The 14,950-nt window shown below is 48.7% G+C and overlaps 2 protein-coding genes across 5 annotated transcripts; one reads left to right on the top strand and one right to left on the bottom strand.

Annotated features, from left to right (window-relative positions):
• The first annotated feature begins 546 nt into the window (after positions 1-546).
• Positions 547-13,409, top strand: ARMC7 (armadillo repeat containing 7). Of its 4 annotated transcripts, XR_012648265.1 has the most exons (5): positions 547-646; positions 1,551-1,645; positions 1,811-1,954; positions 2,539-2,706; positions 3,372-3,506. XR_012648265.1 is itself a non-coding variant. In XM_075014723.1 (4 exons), exons 2-4 carry the CDS (start codon positions 1,555-1,557, stop codon positions 11,312-11,314), a joined length of 351 nt encoding a protein of 116 aa, XP_074870824.1. In that variant the 5' UTR covers positions 547-646; positions 1,551-1,554; the 3' UTR covers positions 11,315-13,409. The 4 variants fall into 4 exon arrangements, 3 of the variants coding, with proteins under 3 accessions (XP_074870824.1, XP_074870825.1, XP_074870827.1); XM_075014723.1 differs by lacking the exons at positions 2,539-2,706; positions 3,372-3,506 and adding an exon at positions 11,199-13,409; XM_075014724.1 differs by lacking the exon at positions 3,372-3,506 and having other exon boundaries at positions 2,539-3,018.
• On the bottom strand, positions 4,928-14,177 carry NT5C (5', 3'-nucleotidase, cytosolic). Its single transcript, XM_075014722.1, has 5 exons — positions 13,819-14,177; positions 7,445-7,545; positions 7,303-7,363; positions 5,378-5,492; positions 4,928-5,279 (listed from the first exon to the last, which is right to left on the bottom strand). Exons 1-5 carry the CDS (start codon positions 14,002-14,004, stop codon positions 5,071-5,073), a joined length of 672 nt encoding a protein of 223 aa, XP_074870823.1. The 5' UTR covers positions 14,005-14,177; the 3' UTR covers positions 4,928-5,070.
• Positions 14,178-14,950: the final 773 nt, after the last annotated feature.

Here is a 14,950-nt window from a genome sequence, read left to right as displayed (position 1 = left end):
CCCCCGCAACACCCCTCACCCAGCGGAGGGCCCCCCCCGCCAGCCAAAGCCCCCGCAACGCCCCTCACCCGGCTGAGGGCCCCCCCCCGCCAGCCAAAGCCCCCGCAACGCCCCTCACCCGGCTGAGCACCCCCTCAGCCAAAGCCCCCAGCACCCCCACTGGGCTGAGCACCTCCCCCCCCCCCCGCCGCCAGCCAAAGCCCCCTGCACTTCCACCCGGCTGAGCACGTTCCCCCCCCCCACCAAAGCCCCCAGCACCCCGCTGAGCCCCCGCCCACAGCTCGGCCGGCAAACACCCCCCTCCCCGCACCTGCACACGAAGGCGGCGGCCAGCGCACACAAGACACCGCCGAAGAGGAGGGGCTTCGCCAGCCGCTTCCGCGCCGACATACGCCTCATAGCGAGCCGCGGCGGGACACTGTTAAGAGCCTGGGGCGGGGTGTCCCGCCCTCCTGACGCCACACTTCCGGTCCGTCTCAGCATTCCCGCCCTTCTGTCGTGTTGCCCTGACGTTATTTCCGCTCTCCGCGTTCTGCGGGTGCGGGCGTTGCGGAGGGGCTACTGAGGCCGCGCGGGTAGAACGGCGCGTGCAGGTCCCGCGTGTCACCTGGGTGCAGGGCCCGGGCCAGGGCCAGCTGGGGATCGAGTAAGTTGAGAGCTACATTGCAAAGCGGGATCACCCTGCAGCCGGGTGAGGGGGCACCTGGGTGCTAACCTGGACTCGTGGAGCAGGAACGTGTTGCAGTTGCTGGATCCTCTGATTTCTTCAGTGGGAGTCTTGCAGTAATTGGGTTTAGGGGCTCTTAAAGCCCGAGCTCCTGGAGTCCTGTGACTGTGAGAGTCTTTCATTTTTTGAAAAAACTCAAGTTTCTAGCTCTGCGCCTTGCCTGGGGAAAGCATGGGAACGTGACCGATTCACCCACATCCAGTGCAGCCTAAAGGTTCAGAAACCTCATGGCAAATAGAAACAAAAATGTATTATTTTATTTGCAGATCGGGCAGTTTTTAAACCCATTTCATTTTGTGCATCCTCATTCTCTGTTTTTGAATGGTTGAGATTGGCAATAGTGCATTTTAAGCACGGAGAGCACTTTGGCTCCATTCAGACTGATCTCATCTATACTAGGAAAATCAACATAACAAATCCACCAAACGTTGCAATGATGGAGACAAAATAAGTCAAGATGAGGAGGGTTTACCAACTTTTAGCTAGGAAAGGGTTAGAAGAGTACAATAAAAATGAATGCCTTGTCTGCTGTCGCTAATGAAGCTGCACTAATGTTAGTCCAAACATGGGACAATTGTCAATGATTTTCAGTAAAGATAAGTGCAGATCAGATAAATCCATTTGTAGCTAGCATGGTTTTGATCCAAACCTGGACAGGGCCTTGGCTTCTTATACTGCCACTCACAGTTTTCCCAGTGAATCTGAATGAAAGGAAAATAAAATCATCTGATTATTCTACACTTATTAAAATACTTGTATGAACCTTGCAGTGAAGCTGAGGCCATTCTGACATCATTTTGAACAAAACTTAATTTTCCTCTAGCACCATGTCCCAAAAGCGGCAGGATCTGCTGGAATTGGGGCGGCTGGAATACTTGCAAGCGCTGGTCACAGAGTTCCAGGTAACAGAGAGTCCAGGTGAGTGAAAAAGATAAACCCTTTTCTTTTTTATTCAAATATATTCCAAATGTCACAATCATAACTTTCTTGTCAGACACTGGTTTGACTTTTTTTTTCTTCTTTCAGGAATTAGCCCAATCCACTTCAGCAGTCTCTTCTCTAAATGTTGCTTATATATTGCAGACGCCAAGGAGCAAGTGCTGGCTAATCTAGCCAACTTCGCCTATGACCCCAAGAACTACGAATATCTCAGACAGCTTCAAGTCCTTGATCTGTTCCTGGATATGCTTACAGAGGACAATGAGACCCTTGTGGAATTTGCAATTGGTAAGGAGTAGATGTAAAGCTATATGTGAACAATAGTAGTTTGAAGCACTGATTAGATACGGCTGGGTCAGAGAACGCTAGCCTGGCTGCTCTGATTTGTTAGCCCTCTTGAACTTGGGAGAGAGGCTCAGCCATGATGAACCATCTATGGCAAATGTCGTTCAAACTGGTTAAGGCACTACTGGAAGGTCCTCAGATACTAGTGACAATGGCAGTACAGGCTGAACCTCTCTAATCTGGCATGCTTGGGACCTGACCAGTGCCGAACCAGAGAATTTGCCAGACCACAGAAGGTCAATATTATCTAGGAGCATTACCAATACTTCCACTGCTTACTGGGCTCTTAGGAGACATTTAGGGGTAAATTACAGCAGAATAACAGCACAGAACACTGAGAGCCAGGACTGGTGCCTGTAAACAAACTTTATGGGACCACTGGAAACTTGGCCACACCCATGATAAGTGACAAAACAAAGGAGCAGAAATGTAGCACTTTAAAGACTAACAAAATTATTTATTCGGAGATGAGCTTTCATGGGACAGACCCAGGTCACCTGGCTAACTAAAATGATGCTGGATTACAGATGTTGCTGGATGAGAGCGTGCCAGACTAGAAGTTCAACTTGTAAAAAAAATCTCTTTGGAACAGATGTGAGAGACTGGATAGGGACTTGAGCTGAAAGATGTCACCTCCAACAGTATGCACCAGTAATGAGCATGTTAAACTGGGTGGAATTCACACCTTTGGTTTGGTAAGTGCCAAGTCTATGTACGGGACAAACTTGGGATATGTCTACACATACAGCTATTCCAGAATACCTTATTTTGAAATGATGCTGCTACACACACAAGCATTTTGAAATAGCACCCAGCTCTTTTGAAATACAGCATCTGCACACAATAGAGCCTATTATGAAACAGAGCCGTTGGACACACTGTGGCTTATTTCGAAATATCTCCTATTAAGACAGGGAACATAGCCTATTTCAAAATGGGCGATATTCTTTGTGCAATGAGATTTACCAATTTCAAAATAAGCCACCTGCTTTTTGAACTGATTTCGAAATAGCGCTTGCGTCGTGTAGACACTAGGATAGTTATTTCCAAATAACTTTGCTATGTGGGCAGACCCTTAGTTCACAAGAGCATCCTGTTGTGATACAACAAGTAGGAGGTGGTGGTTTGTAAAGAAAACATATGTGAGCACAGATAGGACTTGTTGTGAATTAACTAAAAGACATGAATGGAAATGCTTAGTTATTTTGATGCTAGTTACCACACAGACAAGCCCCACGAAGGAGCTGAGGATCCTGGCCGTAGCAGTTCTCTTCAACGTCCACAGGGAATTAGGCATTAGTAAGAGGGTGATCTAAGATGGTGGTAGCTGGGGCCACAATTGCTCTCTTTTCTGTTTCAGGTGGTCTTTGTAATCTCTGCCTGGATAAGACAAACAAGGACTATATCTTGGAGGCAGATGGGGTGGCACCTGTAATAAACTGCTTGTCCAGCTCAAATGAGGAGACAGTGATGTCAGCAGTCACTACTCTAATGTACTTGACCACCCCACGGTCTCGCCAGCAGACCACGGCACTCCCGGTGGTGGAGTGCATGCTACGTTTCTCCCTCTCGGCTAACAGGAGGCTGAGCAACCTGGCCAAGGTCTTCCTTGAGGATTATTGCTCTCCTGAGCAGCTGGAAGAGGCCAGGAACCTGAGCAAACATACGGCTGTAGGCATCCCGCTCCCAAAGGACTGATGCTGGACAGAGCAGAGGGAGTAATTTAAGACTGTTACGGAGTGAGAAGAGATTTCTGACTTCATCTTTAGAGCCCCCTTCACCTGCAGGGTAGGGCAAGATACTGGTGAAACCAGTTGTAAAGGAAGAAAGACATTCCTGAAATTCTGTCTCCATCTGAAAGACCCGTGGGCGGAGCCAGAACATGGGACCAGACGGCAGGATTAGCAGTTAAACTATAATAATGCAGAATACATTATGGCTGTTAGGGATCAGGCCAAACAACTCCTGAACCATCATCGAAATAACCATTTCTGATAATTACCCTTCTCAGCATGGTTGTCAGGTAACTCAAACCCAACACCATTCTTTTGCATCACTGTCACCCTACCTGCTACCATTGCTGCCTGTCTGTGCAGTGACTATAGCTTTGAAATATGTGTAAATTGTACAGTCTTTATTTCGCAGTCGGAGACAACACACATTCTTCCCCTCTACAATTTACAGTCTAATTGCATACCTCAGGACTAAGCGTGAGCCAGCATCCTCGTACCACAGGCATCTGGCCAGCTAATTACGATGCAGAACTAGCCCTGCTGATGTTAAATATCAATTGGAATAATGGATTCACTACAACATAGCTGGTGGAAAAGATGCAGATTAAGATTTAAAAGGGAACAGGAACAGCAAACTGCAGCTGAGTCAGACAACCTGTCTTGTAGAAGCTGTGGGAAAATTACTCTTAATAAAAACATTAACCTAAAAGGAACTTAAGTGTAAACAGTTCTGGATCGGATAATCACTGATTACAGCATTTGCAGTCCACGTCTCACCAGCTCACATTCCTGCAGGAGAACCAGGAAATGGAATGATCTACTTTCATTCTGTGCCAAGCAGGGGAAAGAGTGGTAGGGTGCTGACCAGCCAATCTGGCTTAGCATGTGAAACTATTAAAACAGTTAAACTGTTGAAAGCAAAATTTCCTTTCCTAACGTGACGGTCTCTCTCATACTTACAGCTTCAGGTATTTGACTCACAAACAGGAGGGTGACAGGAAGATGCCCTACTTGTTACTGAGTGACTGCCAAGAAGGAGGATTACATGAGGGAATGAGATGGGGGGTAGTGTACAGTCATGGAGTTTCACAACTCCTACTTCCTCTAATTTCTTCATATTTCTTTCCTGCCAGCCCCAGAATATTACACCTACTGTTATAATGAACGACTCATCTCTGCCAAATTTCTCCTTCCAAACATAGTTAATGACTCTTATAGACATTCAGTAATTTAATTGCACCAACATTCCAGAGATGATACAAATCTTAAATCAGCTTTGGTATCTTTGGCTCTACCGGGGTCAGTACGTTTCCTTTCAGTGGGGTTTCATTGCCAGTTCCCACCATGTGTGTTTCCATCAGCCGTGAGATGAGCATGGCATTCTTTTTCCACACCATGTCTGCGTTTGCTTTCCACTATCCCCCGCCAGTCGTCGGCCCACGACTGCAGCCGTCTACGTGGTGCCTGAAGCTCAAGGTGCTTGTTATGGCAGCAGGTGAACAAGACGTGTTCCCAGCGTGGCTTGGGCTCCACACCTGAGAAGAGCCAGAACGGAGAGCTGAAGTTAGTCAGTCTTTCCTCCAAACAACAGTAAATCATTTGCTGTGAAACGTCCACCTTGCGCTTCCCAAACCTTGAATGGTGTCTTTGTCATCAAACAGCAGGTCAGCGGATACAACAGTTTTATCTCTGGTCAGAATGATTCGCTCCACAAACTTAGGACCCAAGTGCTTTTCCACCCAGCTGTACTGTCAGGAGGAAGAAGACCAGGAGAAGGATTTTATTTAGGGGATGACCATGCTACCAAGTTTTCTGACAAAACTTACGTTGACACCCAAACGTCGACAGAAGTTGCCAGAGGGCATTCACACTTGTCAACAGATCACGTCCACATTGGTACACCATCATCGACAGTGTGAGCAATGCTCTTGGGATACATACCCCACCATGCCATGGTGGGGGAAGGCAGAGCTGCTAGCTGCAGCTCTTGAGACTCCTGGAGTTCTCCCTCAGCCTCCTCGTCTGCTTTGGAGTGTGATGATGAGTAGCTCTGTGAGCTCTCCCTGCTGAGGAGTGTTCCAGGGAATCGATCACTTGACGATTACCTGTTCTGCTCATTCCCTCTGGGGCACCTGGCATTAGCCACTGTCAGAAGACAGGATACTGGGCGTGATGGACCTACGGTCTGACCCAGTGTGGTGGTTCTTACGCCCCTTCCCCTTGCAGCACCAGTCTGCCTGGGCTGAAGAGCAGTCCAGGGATTTGTTCTTTGTTCCCCAATAGAGCAGCTCAATCAGCAGTCAGACACTTCCCAGAGCTTTGAAAGGGGCGGCGTGCAAGTCTGCAGCCATGAAACATTGAGCAGAGCCATCAGGGCGGGCATTGTGGGATACTGGTGGAGGCCAGTTCTGTTCTCAAAACAAACAGCAGCGTTTACACTGGCTCTTTGTCAACAATAAAGGAAGGGGACAAGAAAAGTCTCTCTTGGGGAGGAAGTTTTTTGTTGCCAAAAATGGGTGTGTCCTTCTCCCTCCCCCCCTGCAGAAAAAGTGACACAAGTGTGAACATTGCCACTGTGGCTCTTAGTGACAAAACTTGGTAGTGTAGACATATCAGTTGCATGTCTGACTGTTCGTAGTACAAAACAGCAGTCATGTTAGTCAGTCATTTTGTTGGTCTTTAAAGTGCGACATGACTGCTGGTTTGTTTTGTTAGAATACAGACTAGCACAGGGACCTGTGACAGTACAGTGATCCCTTGCTGTGGGCCCAGATCTCTTCTAGGAGCATTAAGAACCCTGCAATTGGCACAGGGCACTGGAAGGATGGCCGTGAACTGTCCTTTCAGTGCCTTTTGCTCATTACTTCACTGAATCCCAAAACCGTGTCAAATCTCAGAGCTGCCCTGACCACCTGCCAGGAGCCCACAGGCTCTGCCCAATTTGTTAATACCGTTCAAAGACTTAAGGCCTCAGTCTCCTTTCTTACACCACTGTAAGACAAGACCAGCACCATGAAGTTACACTGGTGTGGAGCAAGCTGAGAGGAGAGTCTATTTATGGTATATACTTACAGCATATGTGGGCCCTTTGTTATCTAACCCTTAAGTAAGCCCCTCCTGCTCTACATTCCTGCCTGGCACCAAGCTTTTGATTGTCAAGATTTTCTCAGAGGCACCTCAGGCATGCAGTCCCCTCCCAATGCAATGCATAAGACACCCCCGAGCGCTCCCGGGGTCTGAAGGGAGTCAGGCCAGCTGCTACTGGACCATACCGCGTGCGTTTCTTGCTGCTGTGTGTATGAGCTGATGAAAGTTGCTGGTTGTCTGGTTTGGTTAAGTGTTTGATGTTCTGGCTTTCACTGTGTAGAACTCGGATGTAAGGCAGAAACTTTTGCTCCTGGCCTTTTATATTTCCTCTCCGGCTGAACAGCCGCCACCCCGATGGGGCCCTGCAGACATTGCTGGCAGTGGCGTGGTACGTGGGCACATACTAGCAGCTGCAGGTGCCTGGACTCTGCAATAGCAACCTTACAACAGGAGCGAGGAGAGCTCTCCCACCTTCTCTGAGATGCAGTGCTCATACTTCAGCAACGGGCTCGTGCAAATAAAAACGTCAGTGCTAAAAAGAAACAGCCCTGATTAGTAGTCGTCAGAGAACATGGATAATAGAGAAGAGTGGGGCAATGCAAAGTGTCCTTACTCCTGCATATGGATCATTTCCTGCATGGCTTCAACAGCTCCTGGAATTGGCTCCAACCCCAGAAAGAAGCCAGGGGATTCATAGATATTAGCTACCTTAGCCTGGAAGAAAGGGAAGAAAAATTAGCAGTTCTCTTAATTGTAGCTTTGGGCATCACTGCTACTGAATGTATTCCCCATCCCAAGGACGTATTTTGTCCACCTTTCAGGGAGGGAGGCCAAATGGCTGAGATAAGTGATTAATGGGTTGCCAGGACAAATCCAGCCCAGACAAGTAATGGTTGGAAGTTGTTACCATTTGTGACGTGACGTGTTGGATCCCATTCCAATTCTCAGGAGACAAAGCTGTCTCATTACAAAAACAAATCAACAGGCCACCCACCACGCAAAACCCCAGGAACACTGCACCGTGATAACTAGCACGCCACCAGAAAGATCAGAGACAGATTGGGACATGGAGACTCAGCCTACAGCCACACTAATGTGGAAGATCAACCTGTTCAGGGTCAATCTTCTGTGGTTTTGTTTCACAGATGTGCAAAACAGTACTTTCCGGGGTCAAAGAAATACTCCCGTTGACCTTCTTCCGTGTAGACAGCCCTAGCAGTCGACAGGTAAGTTGATTTTAGCTACACAATTGCATGGCTCAAGTCACAGACAAGCCATCGACTGCTATGTCTAGTTATCCTCAGTTATCCCCACACTTCACAATGGAGTTCGGCAGACCACAACTGAAAAATACTGGAAGCATGGTTGTGTTGCGCTCAAAACTTTTGTTTAGGTGCTGCTCAGGGCCTCAAGCCGCAAGATTGAAATGTCTAAGAGCAGATTCTGGCTTTGGAACAGTTTCCCCATCTTGATAACATCAGTGCAAAGGCTGTTTGAAGATGTTTAAGTTTGTGACCACATGACTAAAGGCAGGAAATTCAAAGTTTAGATAAGTATTTGTACTGTGAGGGCCAGTGCAGGCAGAGTGCTGGCTGGGGGATTACTGTCTACAGCAAGAGAGTGGGGGTGTCTCTAGCAGGGATGGAAAAGTACCCCAAAAGTTACTTGAGTAAAACTACAGCAAGTGGGGGATGTAGGTAAATACAAGTCTCTGCTGAGCCTCTGGAAAACTACTTGAGTAAAAGCACACATGCTACACCTTGAATGTACTCAAGTATCCAGAAGTGAAAGTAGCTGCACTTTTACTCAAGTAACTTTTGGGGTACTTTTTCCACCTGCAGCAATCTTGTGAAATTCAGTGCTAGTGCCTGTAGTCCCTCATCCACACAGCAGGTTCAGCAGTGAGAGCAACTGCGCAAGCTTCATCAACGCCACCCCACCTGGTCCTGGCAATAAAGGTGCATTTAAAGCCAACTGTGCTTGGAGAGGGGCCAGCTGTTCACTGGTTAGAGACCTATAGGCCAGTCACCACCTGCCCTGGGAACAAACTGACTGGTTTGGATTTGAAAGGCAGCAGAGGGGCTAGGCTTCTCTTTTGAGGATGAGAGATAATGCCTTCTGCAGAGCAGAGGCATGGCCCTACATTTTGTTTCATATATCTGTAGCCAAGAGGCTGAAAGGGACCAGACAGAACAATGATGAGTGTGATTTTCACAGAATGCAACCTTCTCTAACTTGCTGTCACAAAGGTGTTCCAGTAACACGTGGCATTTCGTGGTCCTTATCCTTGTTGCCCTGTGAGGCAGATTTTATCCTGACTCTTACAGATAAAGAAATGGAGGTTAAACACGCTCATGGGTGGTCACTGTGAAGGGCAGAACTGGCCCTCAACGTGGTGAGCCTCTTGTTCCCAGGCTCATGCAGCACTGAGACCATTCCGACTCTCATAAATAACAAGCTTGGTGATTCTGCTCCCCTGCCCATGGAAACAGGGGAACGAGTTACAGCCGCCCTCACTTGCAAAGGGGGACTGGACTGGTCTCCACAGCCAGTGTTTCCTCTGTTTTTTTAAACATCCATGGGTGGAATAAATTTTGTGCGCACCAAAGCATGTGCAGATGTACACCACCAATTGGCACACAGGCTGGGCGCTCTGCTAATCAGCTGGGTGGCACTTGAATAGTTCCTGGGCAGCCACCCAAGCACTCAGCTTACAGGGAACACTGCTCATTAATACAGGAAGCACAAGCTGCCTCCCGCTCTGTCTTGGTGCCTGCTCCAAGCACAGGGGTGAGCCTGCTTGTATGAAGATTAGTTTATCTGCTTCTAGTGCACGTACTCCCTCCATAATCACAGCAGACTGTTTTCGGAGGGGGATCTGCTGTGCATTCCTCAGCTATCAGAGGCCGTGTTTTCATGGTGCTGCCGGAGCTGTACTGAAGTGGAGAGGAAGAGGAATCAGGTGCGACAAAGACACACTGCAGTTGATGGAAAACAGACCGGAAGAGGTGTTTGACCTACAGCCAGGCAGGGCTGAAAGCACAGTTGTAAAACAGCCTAGGTGGAAGTTCACTTTCAGAGGTAACTCCCTTGAGGGTAGCAAGGGGCTGAAGGGAAGCCAGGGCACAGCATAGGTGGGAGTTTTAAGTACCAGTGTATTGGTCAAGTATGAGGGGAGGAGAGGAACTCACACAAAAAGCAGTTAACACTACTGGACTGGGTGGTTAGCTGTACTGGTCACAGGCACCTTTGCTCCTTACTAAGAGACTATGGTTCTACTGGCCTGGGTGGGGTCTAGCCCTCCATCTAGCTAACTGCTGTGCCTCATTTCAGACACAGGAGACCAAACTGCCTGGGCTGGTTGGTGGCCTGTCTCCAATCACAGAAAGTCTCACGGCAGGTTGTAGCAGAAAACCTACCACAAAACCCACCACCAATTACAGGCAACACATGGGGGTACGCAGGGGGGCCACATGTGCCCCCTGCATCCCTCCACCACGCCGCCTGCGAGCACCGTGCTGCTTCTGATGAGTACGGGGCACTCAATCCTTCCCTGCAGCAGCATGGCCCACGAGTACTACTGCTAGGCCATGCCACTCCAAGGGCAGGGGGGACTGTACCCCACATCCACTAGAAGCAGCACGGCCCAGTGCTTCCACAGGAAGGTGGGGCATGGGCAGGCCCCTGCAATGCCAACCAACACTGGTCTCCTCTGCTGCCACTCCTCACCCTCTTATTAGCGGACATCACAATAGCATAAAACAGTGTTTCCCAAAGTGCGGTGACATGTAGCACTGGTGGGTCTCACGAGGATTTCAACGGGTACACGGCAGAAAATCAGGAGAGAAGCACTGGGACAGACCTGGGAGAGGGGGCACGCCTATAAGGCCACAGTCCCAAACAGGGTAGGCGAATGTTTTAAGTTTGGGAAGCACTGGTGTAAAAGATGAAATGGACTGCGGGGGGCTAAGTTCTGGTCACGCTTCAGGAATGTCTATGGGGGAGCTTGAGCTGTAATTTCCAGCTTCAGGAGACCCATGTGCATGCCACTACCCCGGTCAACTAGTGTTCTAAAAATAGCACCTGTGGCGGCATGAGCCCCACAGCGGGCTAGCTGCCCCAAATCCACGCTTGGGGTTTTAGATTGGCTGGTTAGCCACTGCAGCTGGAGACCCAGCCCATGCTGCAGTCACTCTGCAGCAGCAGCTCAGCTCCTCCGTCATCAAAAGTTAGTGAGTGATGCAATCTGGGTGTCACGTCACAACACCATTCGGTTTGGGGGCCCTCGGCCGACTTCCCCACTTCTCTGGGTGGCCCTGGCTTTCCCAAAATGTTGTTTGTTAAGTTGTTGGTTTTTTTTAAACTAGAGTTGCAAATACTCAAGTTACGACGCTACCACCAGTTGACTACACCTCATTTGAAACTGGAAGTACACAATCAGGAAGCAGGGGAGACCAAAACAAACAACCCAATAAATAACTAAAGCAAAGAATACAGTACTGCGTTAACCATAAACTACAAAAAAAAAGGTAAAAGTGTTTTTAATTCTGCATTGCAAAGCTGTATTAAGTCAATATCCAGTAGTGCATTTTTAAAAGAACCGTAACATTTTATTCCGTTACAAACGCCCTCAGAATGAAGGTTGTTTGTGACTCAAAATTCTACTCTACTTATTACAACTCTAGATAGTCTTGTTATGCCAATGGATGTCCAATCCAGTTTTCAGTCTGGCTAAGCTAGAATCCAGCTATCGTACTGTGAAACCTGTCAGTTGAGCAGCAGAACCCTGATCATGTCACCCAGACAAACTGGTAGCTAAATACAGTAAAAAGAAAGGAGTTAAACATAATTTTGTAAATGCTCTGCTTTTTTTTTTAAAAGTGAAATTAGGTAATCTTAAATTATGATCGTAAATAGGAAGGAAGCAACATTTAATTTTAAACAAGAATTAACAACTAAAATGCAGAAGTAGGCAATGGTTAAAGTTCAAAACAAATGGACAATTAGTAAAATACTATCAATTAGGCAAGAGTTAAAATACAAAATGACTGGGATATAAATACCAAAAAAAGTACTAAAAAGGATTTAGTTAAGGGGGAGGGGGATCATTTAAATACGGAACTAAGATACACACCTATAATCAAATCATTTAAATCAGTGTAGACACTGGACTCCCTGCTCATGATTAACTCAACATGCTAGGAGGGGACACACACTCTCTCTCTCAACATGCTAGGAGGGGACACACACACACTGTACCTACCCCTCAAACAGTTTACAATACCTTGTTCATGGTATTTTATTTTCATATTTATAAAGTCTCTGGGACTGAGACAATTTCTTATTACATGCATGAACAGCACCAAGCACATTTTGAGAAATCAGGACATTAATTGCTGTCATCCTGACCTCAGCTGGATTCAAACCAGTGATTTAAAAGTGCCTGTCTCTGTATTTCCCTGGCTCCTCTGAGTTTTGGAGGGTGGGCAGCATGGGAATGGTTCAGTAATAGAAGCTGACACATCCATAAAGAGGCTAAAATCCACTTTGCCAACATAGGATTACAAACTCACCAGGCAATAATTTATAGACTAGCAACACTGACAAGACCACTTAGGCTACTAGAGAAAAAATATTTGCTTCAAAGCATCTGGATATTAGGATCTGATTCATTCTAAGAATAAACTGGTTTTATTCCAATTGGGTTAGGGTCCTGTTTAATGTAGGGGACAATAACAGGTGCCAAAAAGTATCTAGTGTAAAACTGCTATTAACTACAAGCAAGTGAATAGCCCTATCACATTAAAACAGCCTATGAAAATCAGGCTTAGATTAAGTGCTCTGAGTACTGTATTCGGGCACCAGCTTCGAGGAACTGCTGGTAGTAAGCCTCACCCTTGTTGACTGAGCTAACCTTGTTATCCCCACCCTTGCTCTGGCTTATTTATACCTGGCCCTGCAGATTTCCAAGACCAGCATCTGATGAAGTGAGTCTGTGCTCACGAAAACTCATGCTCAAAACTTTTCTGTTAGGCTATAGGGTGCCACAGTCTTTTACCTGCAAGTTACAAGCTTGGGCAGTTTTCTAGCCTATTTGGGATATTAAAAGTAGAAGCAGTGGATGTCTCCAAGAGGTATCTGATGTGACTTGGTTCAGCAGTCCCCAGACTATCTGAAGAAAACAAATTCACAATCCCAGTAGTTTTAGTCTTCTTTCCTGACTACTTACACACACATATATATCTCAATCTGCATCAGCTATTAGGGGAACCCACCAAAGACAAAGAGCCAGATCCATCTGCAGCTTTGACAGTTTCCTATACCTGCTCTGTACACTGCAGTAACCTCCCTGACAAAGAGGTGCTGCAATAACCCCATTCCAGGCTCAGTTAACCTTTGTAGAGTGCTCCGAGATCCTTGGATGGAAAGTTGGGTTGCTGCTGCTGTATAAATGATCACCGTGGGGGAGTGAACATGAGGGGGCTGCCCTGTTTGAGAGTTTCAGTTGGAGCGCACACTGAGTGCCTGTGCTTGTATAAGGAAATAGGGCTGTCCCCCACCCCAAATCTCTGCAAGCGGCTGGGGGCAGCCCCCCTCTGAGCCGGCCGTGATACAACTGAAAGGTACCGGTAGCATTCAGCGACCCCTTTCGTCCCGCCGCCGTTACACGAACAGCACGTCCCTCTCTCCGCCACACAGGCGTGTCAGCATTTCCAGCAGGGAGCAGCTGCTCCGCGTTGTAGTGACGCTGCGCTCCTTGGCTTGCTCTCAAGCCGATCCCTTGACAACAGCTGCCCCCTCGCTCAGGCACACCCAGCCGGGGCACTCTCCGCCCGCAGCACATCTGCCCAGCCTGGGCACGCTGCCCCCGGCCCACCGTGCAAGGCCGCCCAGCGGCTAACTGGGCTATCGCCTTTGCCCCCCCTGCCACGCTTGGGGACGCTTCTACCCAGCCCCACTTCCCTCGACCCAGATCTCGCCTCTCACCCCCAGGTCCTCCCGCAGACGGCGGTACTGCTCCCTGACCGAGAAGCCCCTCCGTTCCACCAGCTCCACGTGCGGTTCCCTGGGGTAGCGGGCGCGGAAGGCCCGCAGGATTCCGCCCTCGAAGTCAGCCAGCACCCCGTCCATGTCCACCAGCACTCGCAGACGGGGCGCGGGCGCTCCAGCCATGCTGCGGCCGGCACTGGAAACCACGTTGCGCCTGCGAGAGCCGGGCCTGTGGGCGCTACTGAGAGCGGGCGGAGCCGGTGTCTATTATTCCCCCGTGGCTTGCAAACCCCGCGGGGATCTCAGCGCTCGCGGGACTGGGGCTTGCGCGGGCTGTGGTAAAGCCCGCCCAGGGCTGGACTCACAGAGGCGGAGCTCCGGAGCAGGGTGGAGAAATCGGATCGCCCGTCTTCCCCCACGCGAGCTAGTGACACAGCTCGGACGGGACCGGCTGCTCATCTCCCCCAGCGCCAAGTCCGCGCAGAGGGGAAGGGAGACGCACTTCCGGCTCGGGGCGACGGAGAGGCTTAGCCAGAGTCGCTGTGTAAGCGCCTTCTGCCCCTGCACTTATTGGAGGGGGCAGCTGATGCCTGCAGTCGTGGCAGGGCTGGATGTGGGAGTCTTCAGCCCCCTGAGTTTGTTTGCGATGTGTTCATATCCCCACCGGTGGAGTAGAGAAAAACCTAGAGCTTTCCACCTGCAGCAGCCGAGCCCAGCTCTGCCTGAGCTAGTGGCACTAGCCCTGCTAGGGCTGGGGAGGTTAGAAGTCTCTACCCTTCCACAGTACGTTAAAAGTCTCAACTTATTTAAATTTGTCACACTTTTAAAAAAAAAAAAAAACAAAAAACCCTCAATACAGGCTTGGATTTTAAACACAAGATTTAGTGCTCTTTGTTGCTGGGTGATATATGGCCCTCTGATGCTGGAAGAGCAGGCCTGTGCCAAATTTAACCACTACAAAGAAACTTTAGACAAAATTGTAATGGTGAGTGCTACTTAAGTCCTGCTCTTTTTGAAAAAGAAGAGTGCAGCATGGATGAAAGAGGATGCGGACACAGCATTGTATGCTTGCCTCTGGAATACTAGTGACTGGTACAGAGTTTTAGATTACTTCGTTCTCCACGTCCAG

This window comes from Carettochelys insculpta, chromosome 20 (assembly GCF_033958435.1).
Source record: "Carettochelys insculpta isolate YL-2023 chromosome 20, ASM3395843v1, whole genome shotgun sequence".
NCBI lineage: Eukaryota > Metazoa > Chordata > Testudines > Carettochelyidae > Carettochelys > Carettochelys insculpta.
Note: the sequence above shows the minus strand (reverse complement) of the source record. Positions and strands in the feature narration are given on the sequence as shown.

Excerpts from the sequence above, each read along its gene's own strand:
- ARMC7 (XM_075014726.1), top strand. The coding sequence starts at position 1,555 with ATGTCCCAAAAGCGGCAGGATCTGCTGGAATTGGGGCGGCTGGAATAC. Across the intron at positions 1,646-1,810 it reads CCAGGTAACAGAGAGTCCAG|ACGCCAAGGAGCAAGTGCTG; the intron begins GTGAGTGAAAAA and ends TATATATTGCAG. Across the intron at positions 1,955-3,371 it reads CCTTGTGGAATTTGCAATTG|GTGGTCTTTGTAATCTCTGC; the intron begins GTAAGGAGTAGA and ends TTTCTGTTTCAG.
- NT5C (XM_075014722.1), bottom strand. The coding sequence starts at position 14,004 with ATGGCTGGAGCGCCCGCGCCCCGTCTGCGAGTGCTGGTGGACATGGAC. Across the intron at positions 7,546-13,818 it reads GTCTGCGGGAGGACCTGGGG|GCTAAGGTAGCTAATATCTA; the intron begins GTGAGAGGCGAG and ends CCTTTCTTCCAG. Across the intron at positions 5,280-5,377 it reads TGACAAAGACACCATTCAAG|GTGTGGAGCCCAAGCCACGC; the intron begins GTTTGGGAAGCG and ends GGCTCTTCTCAG.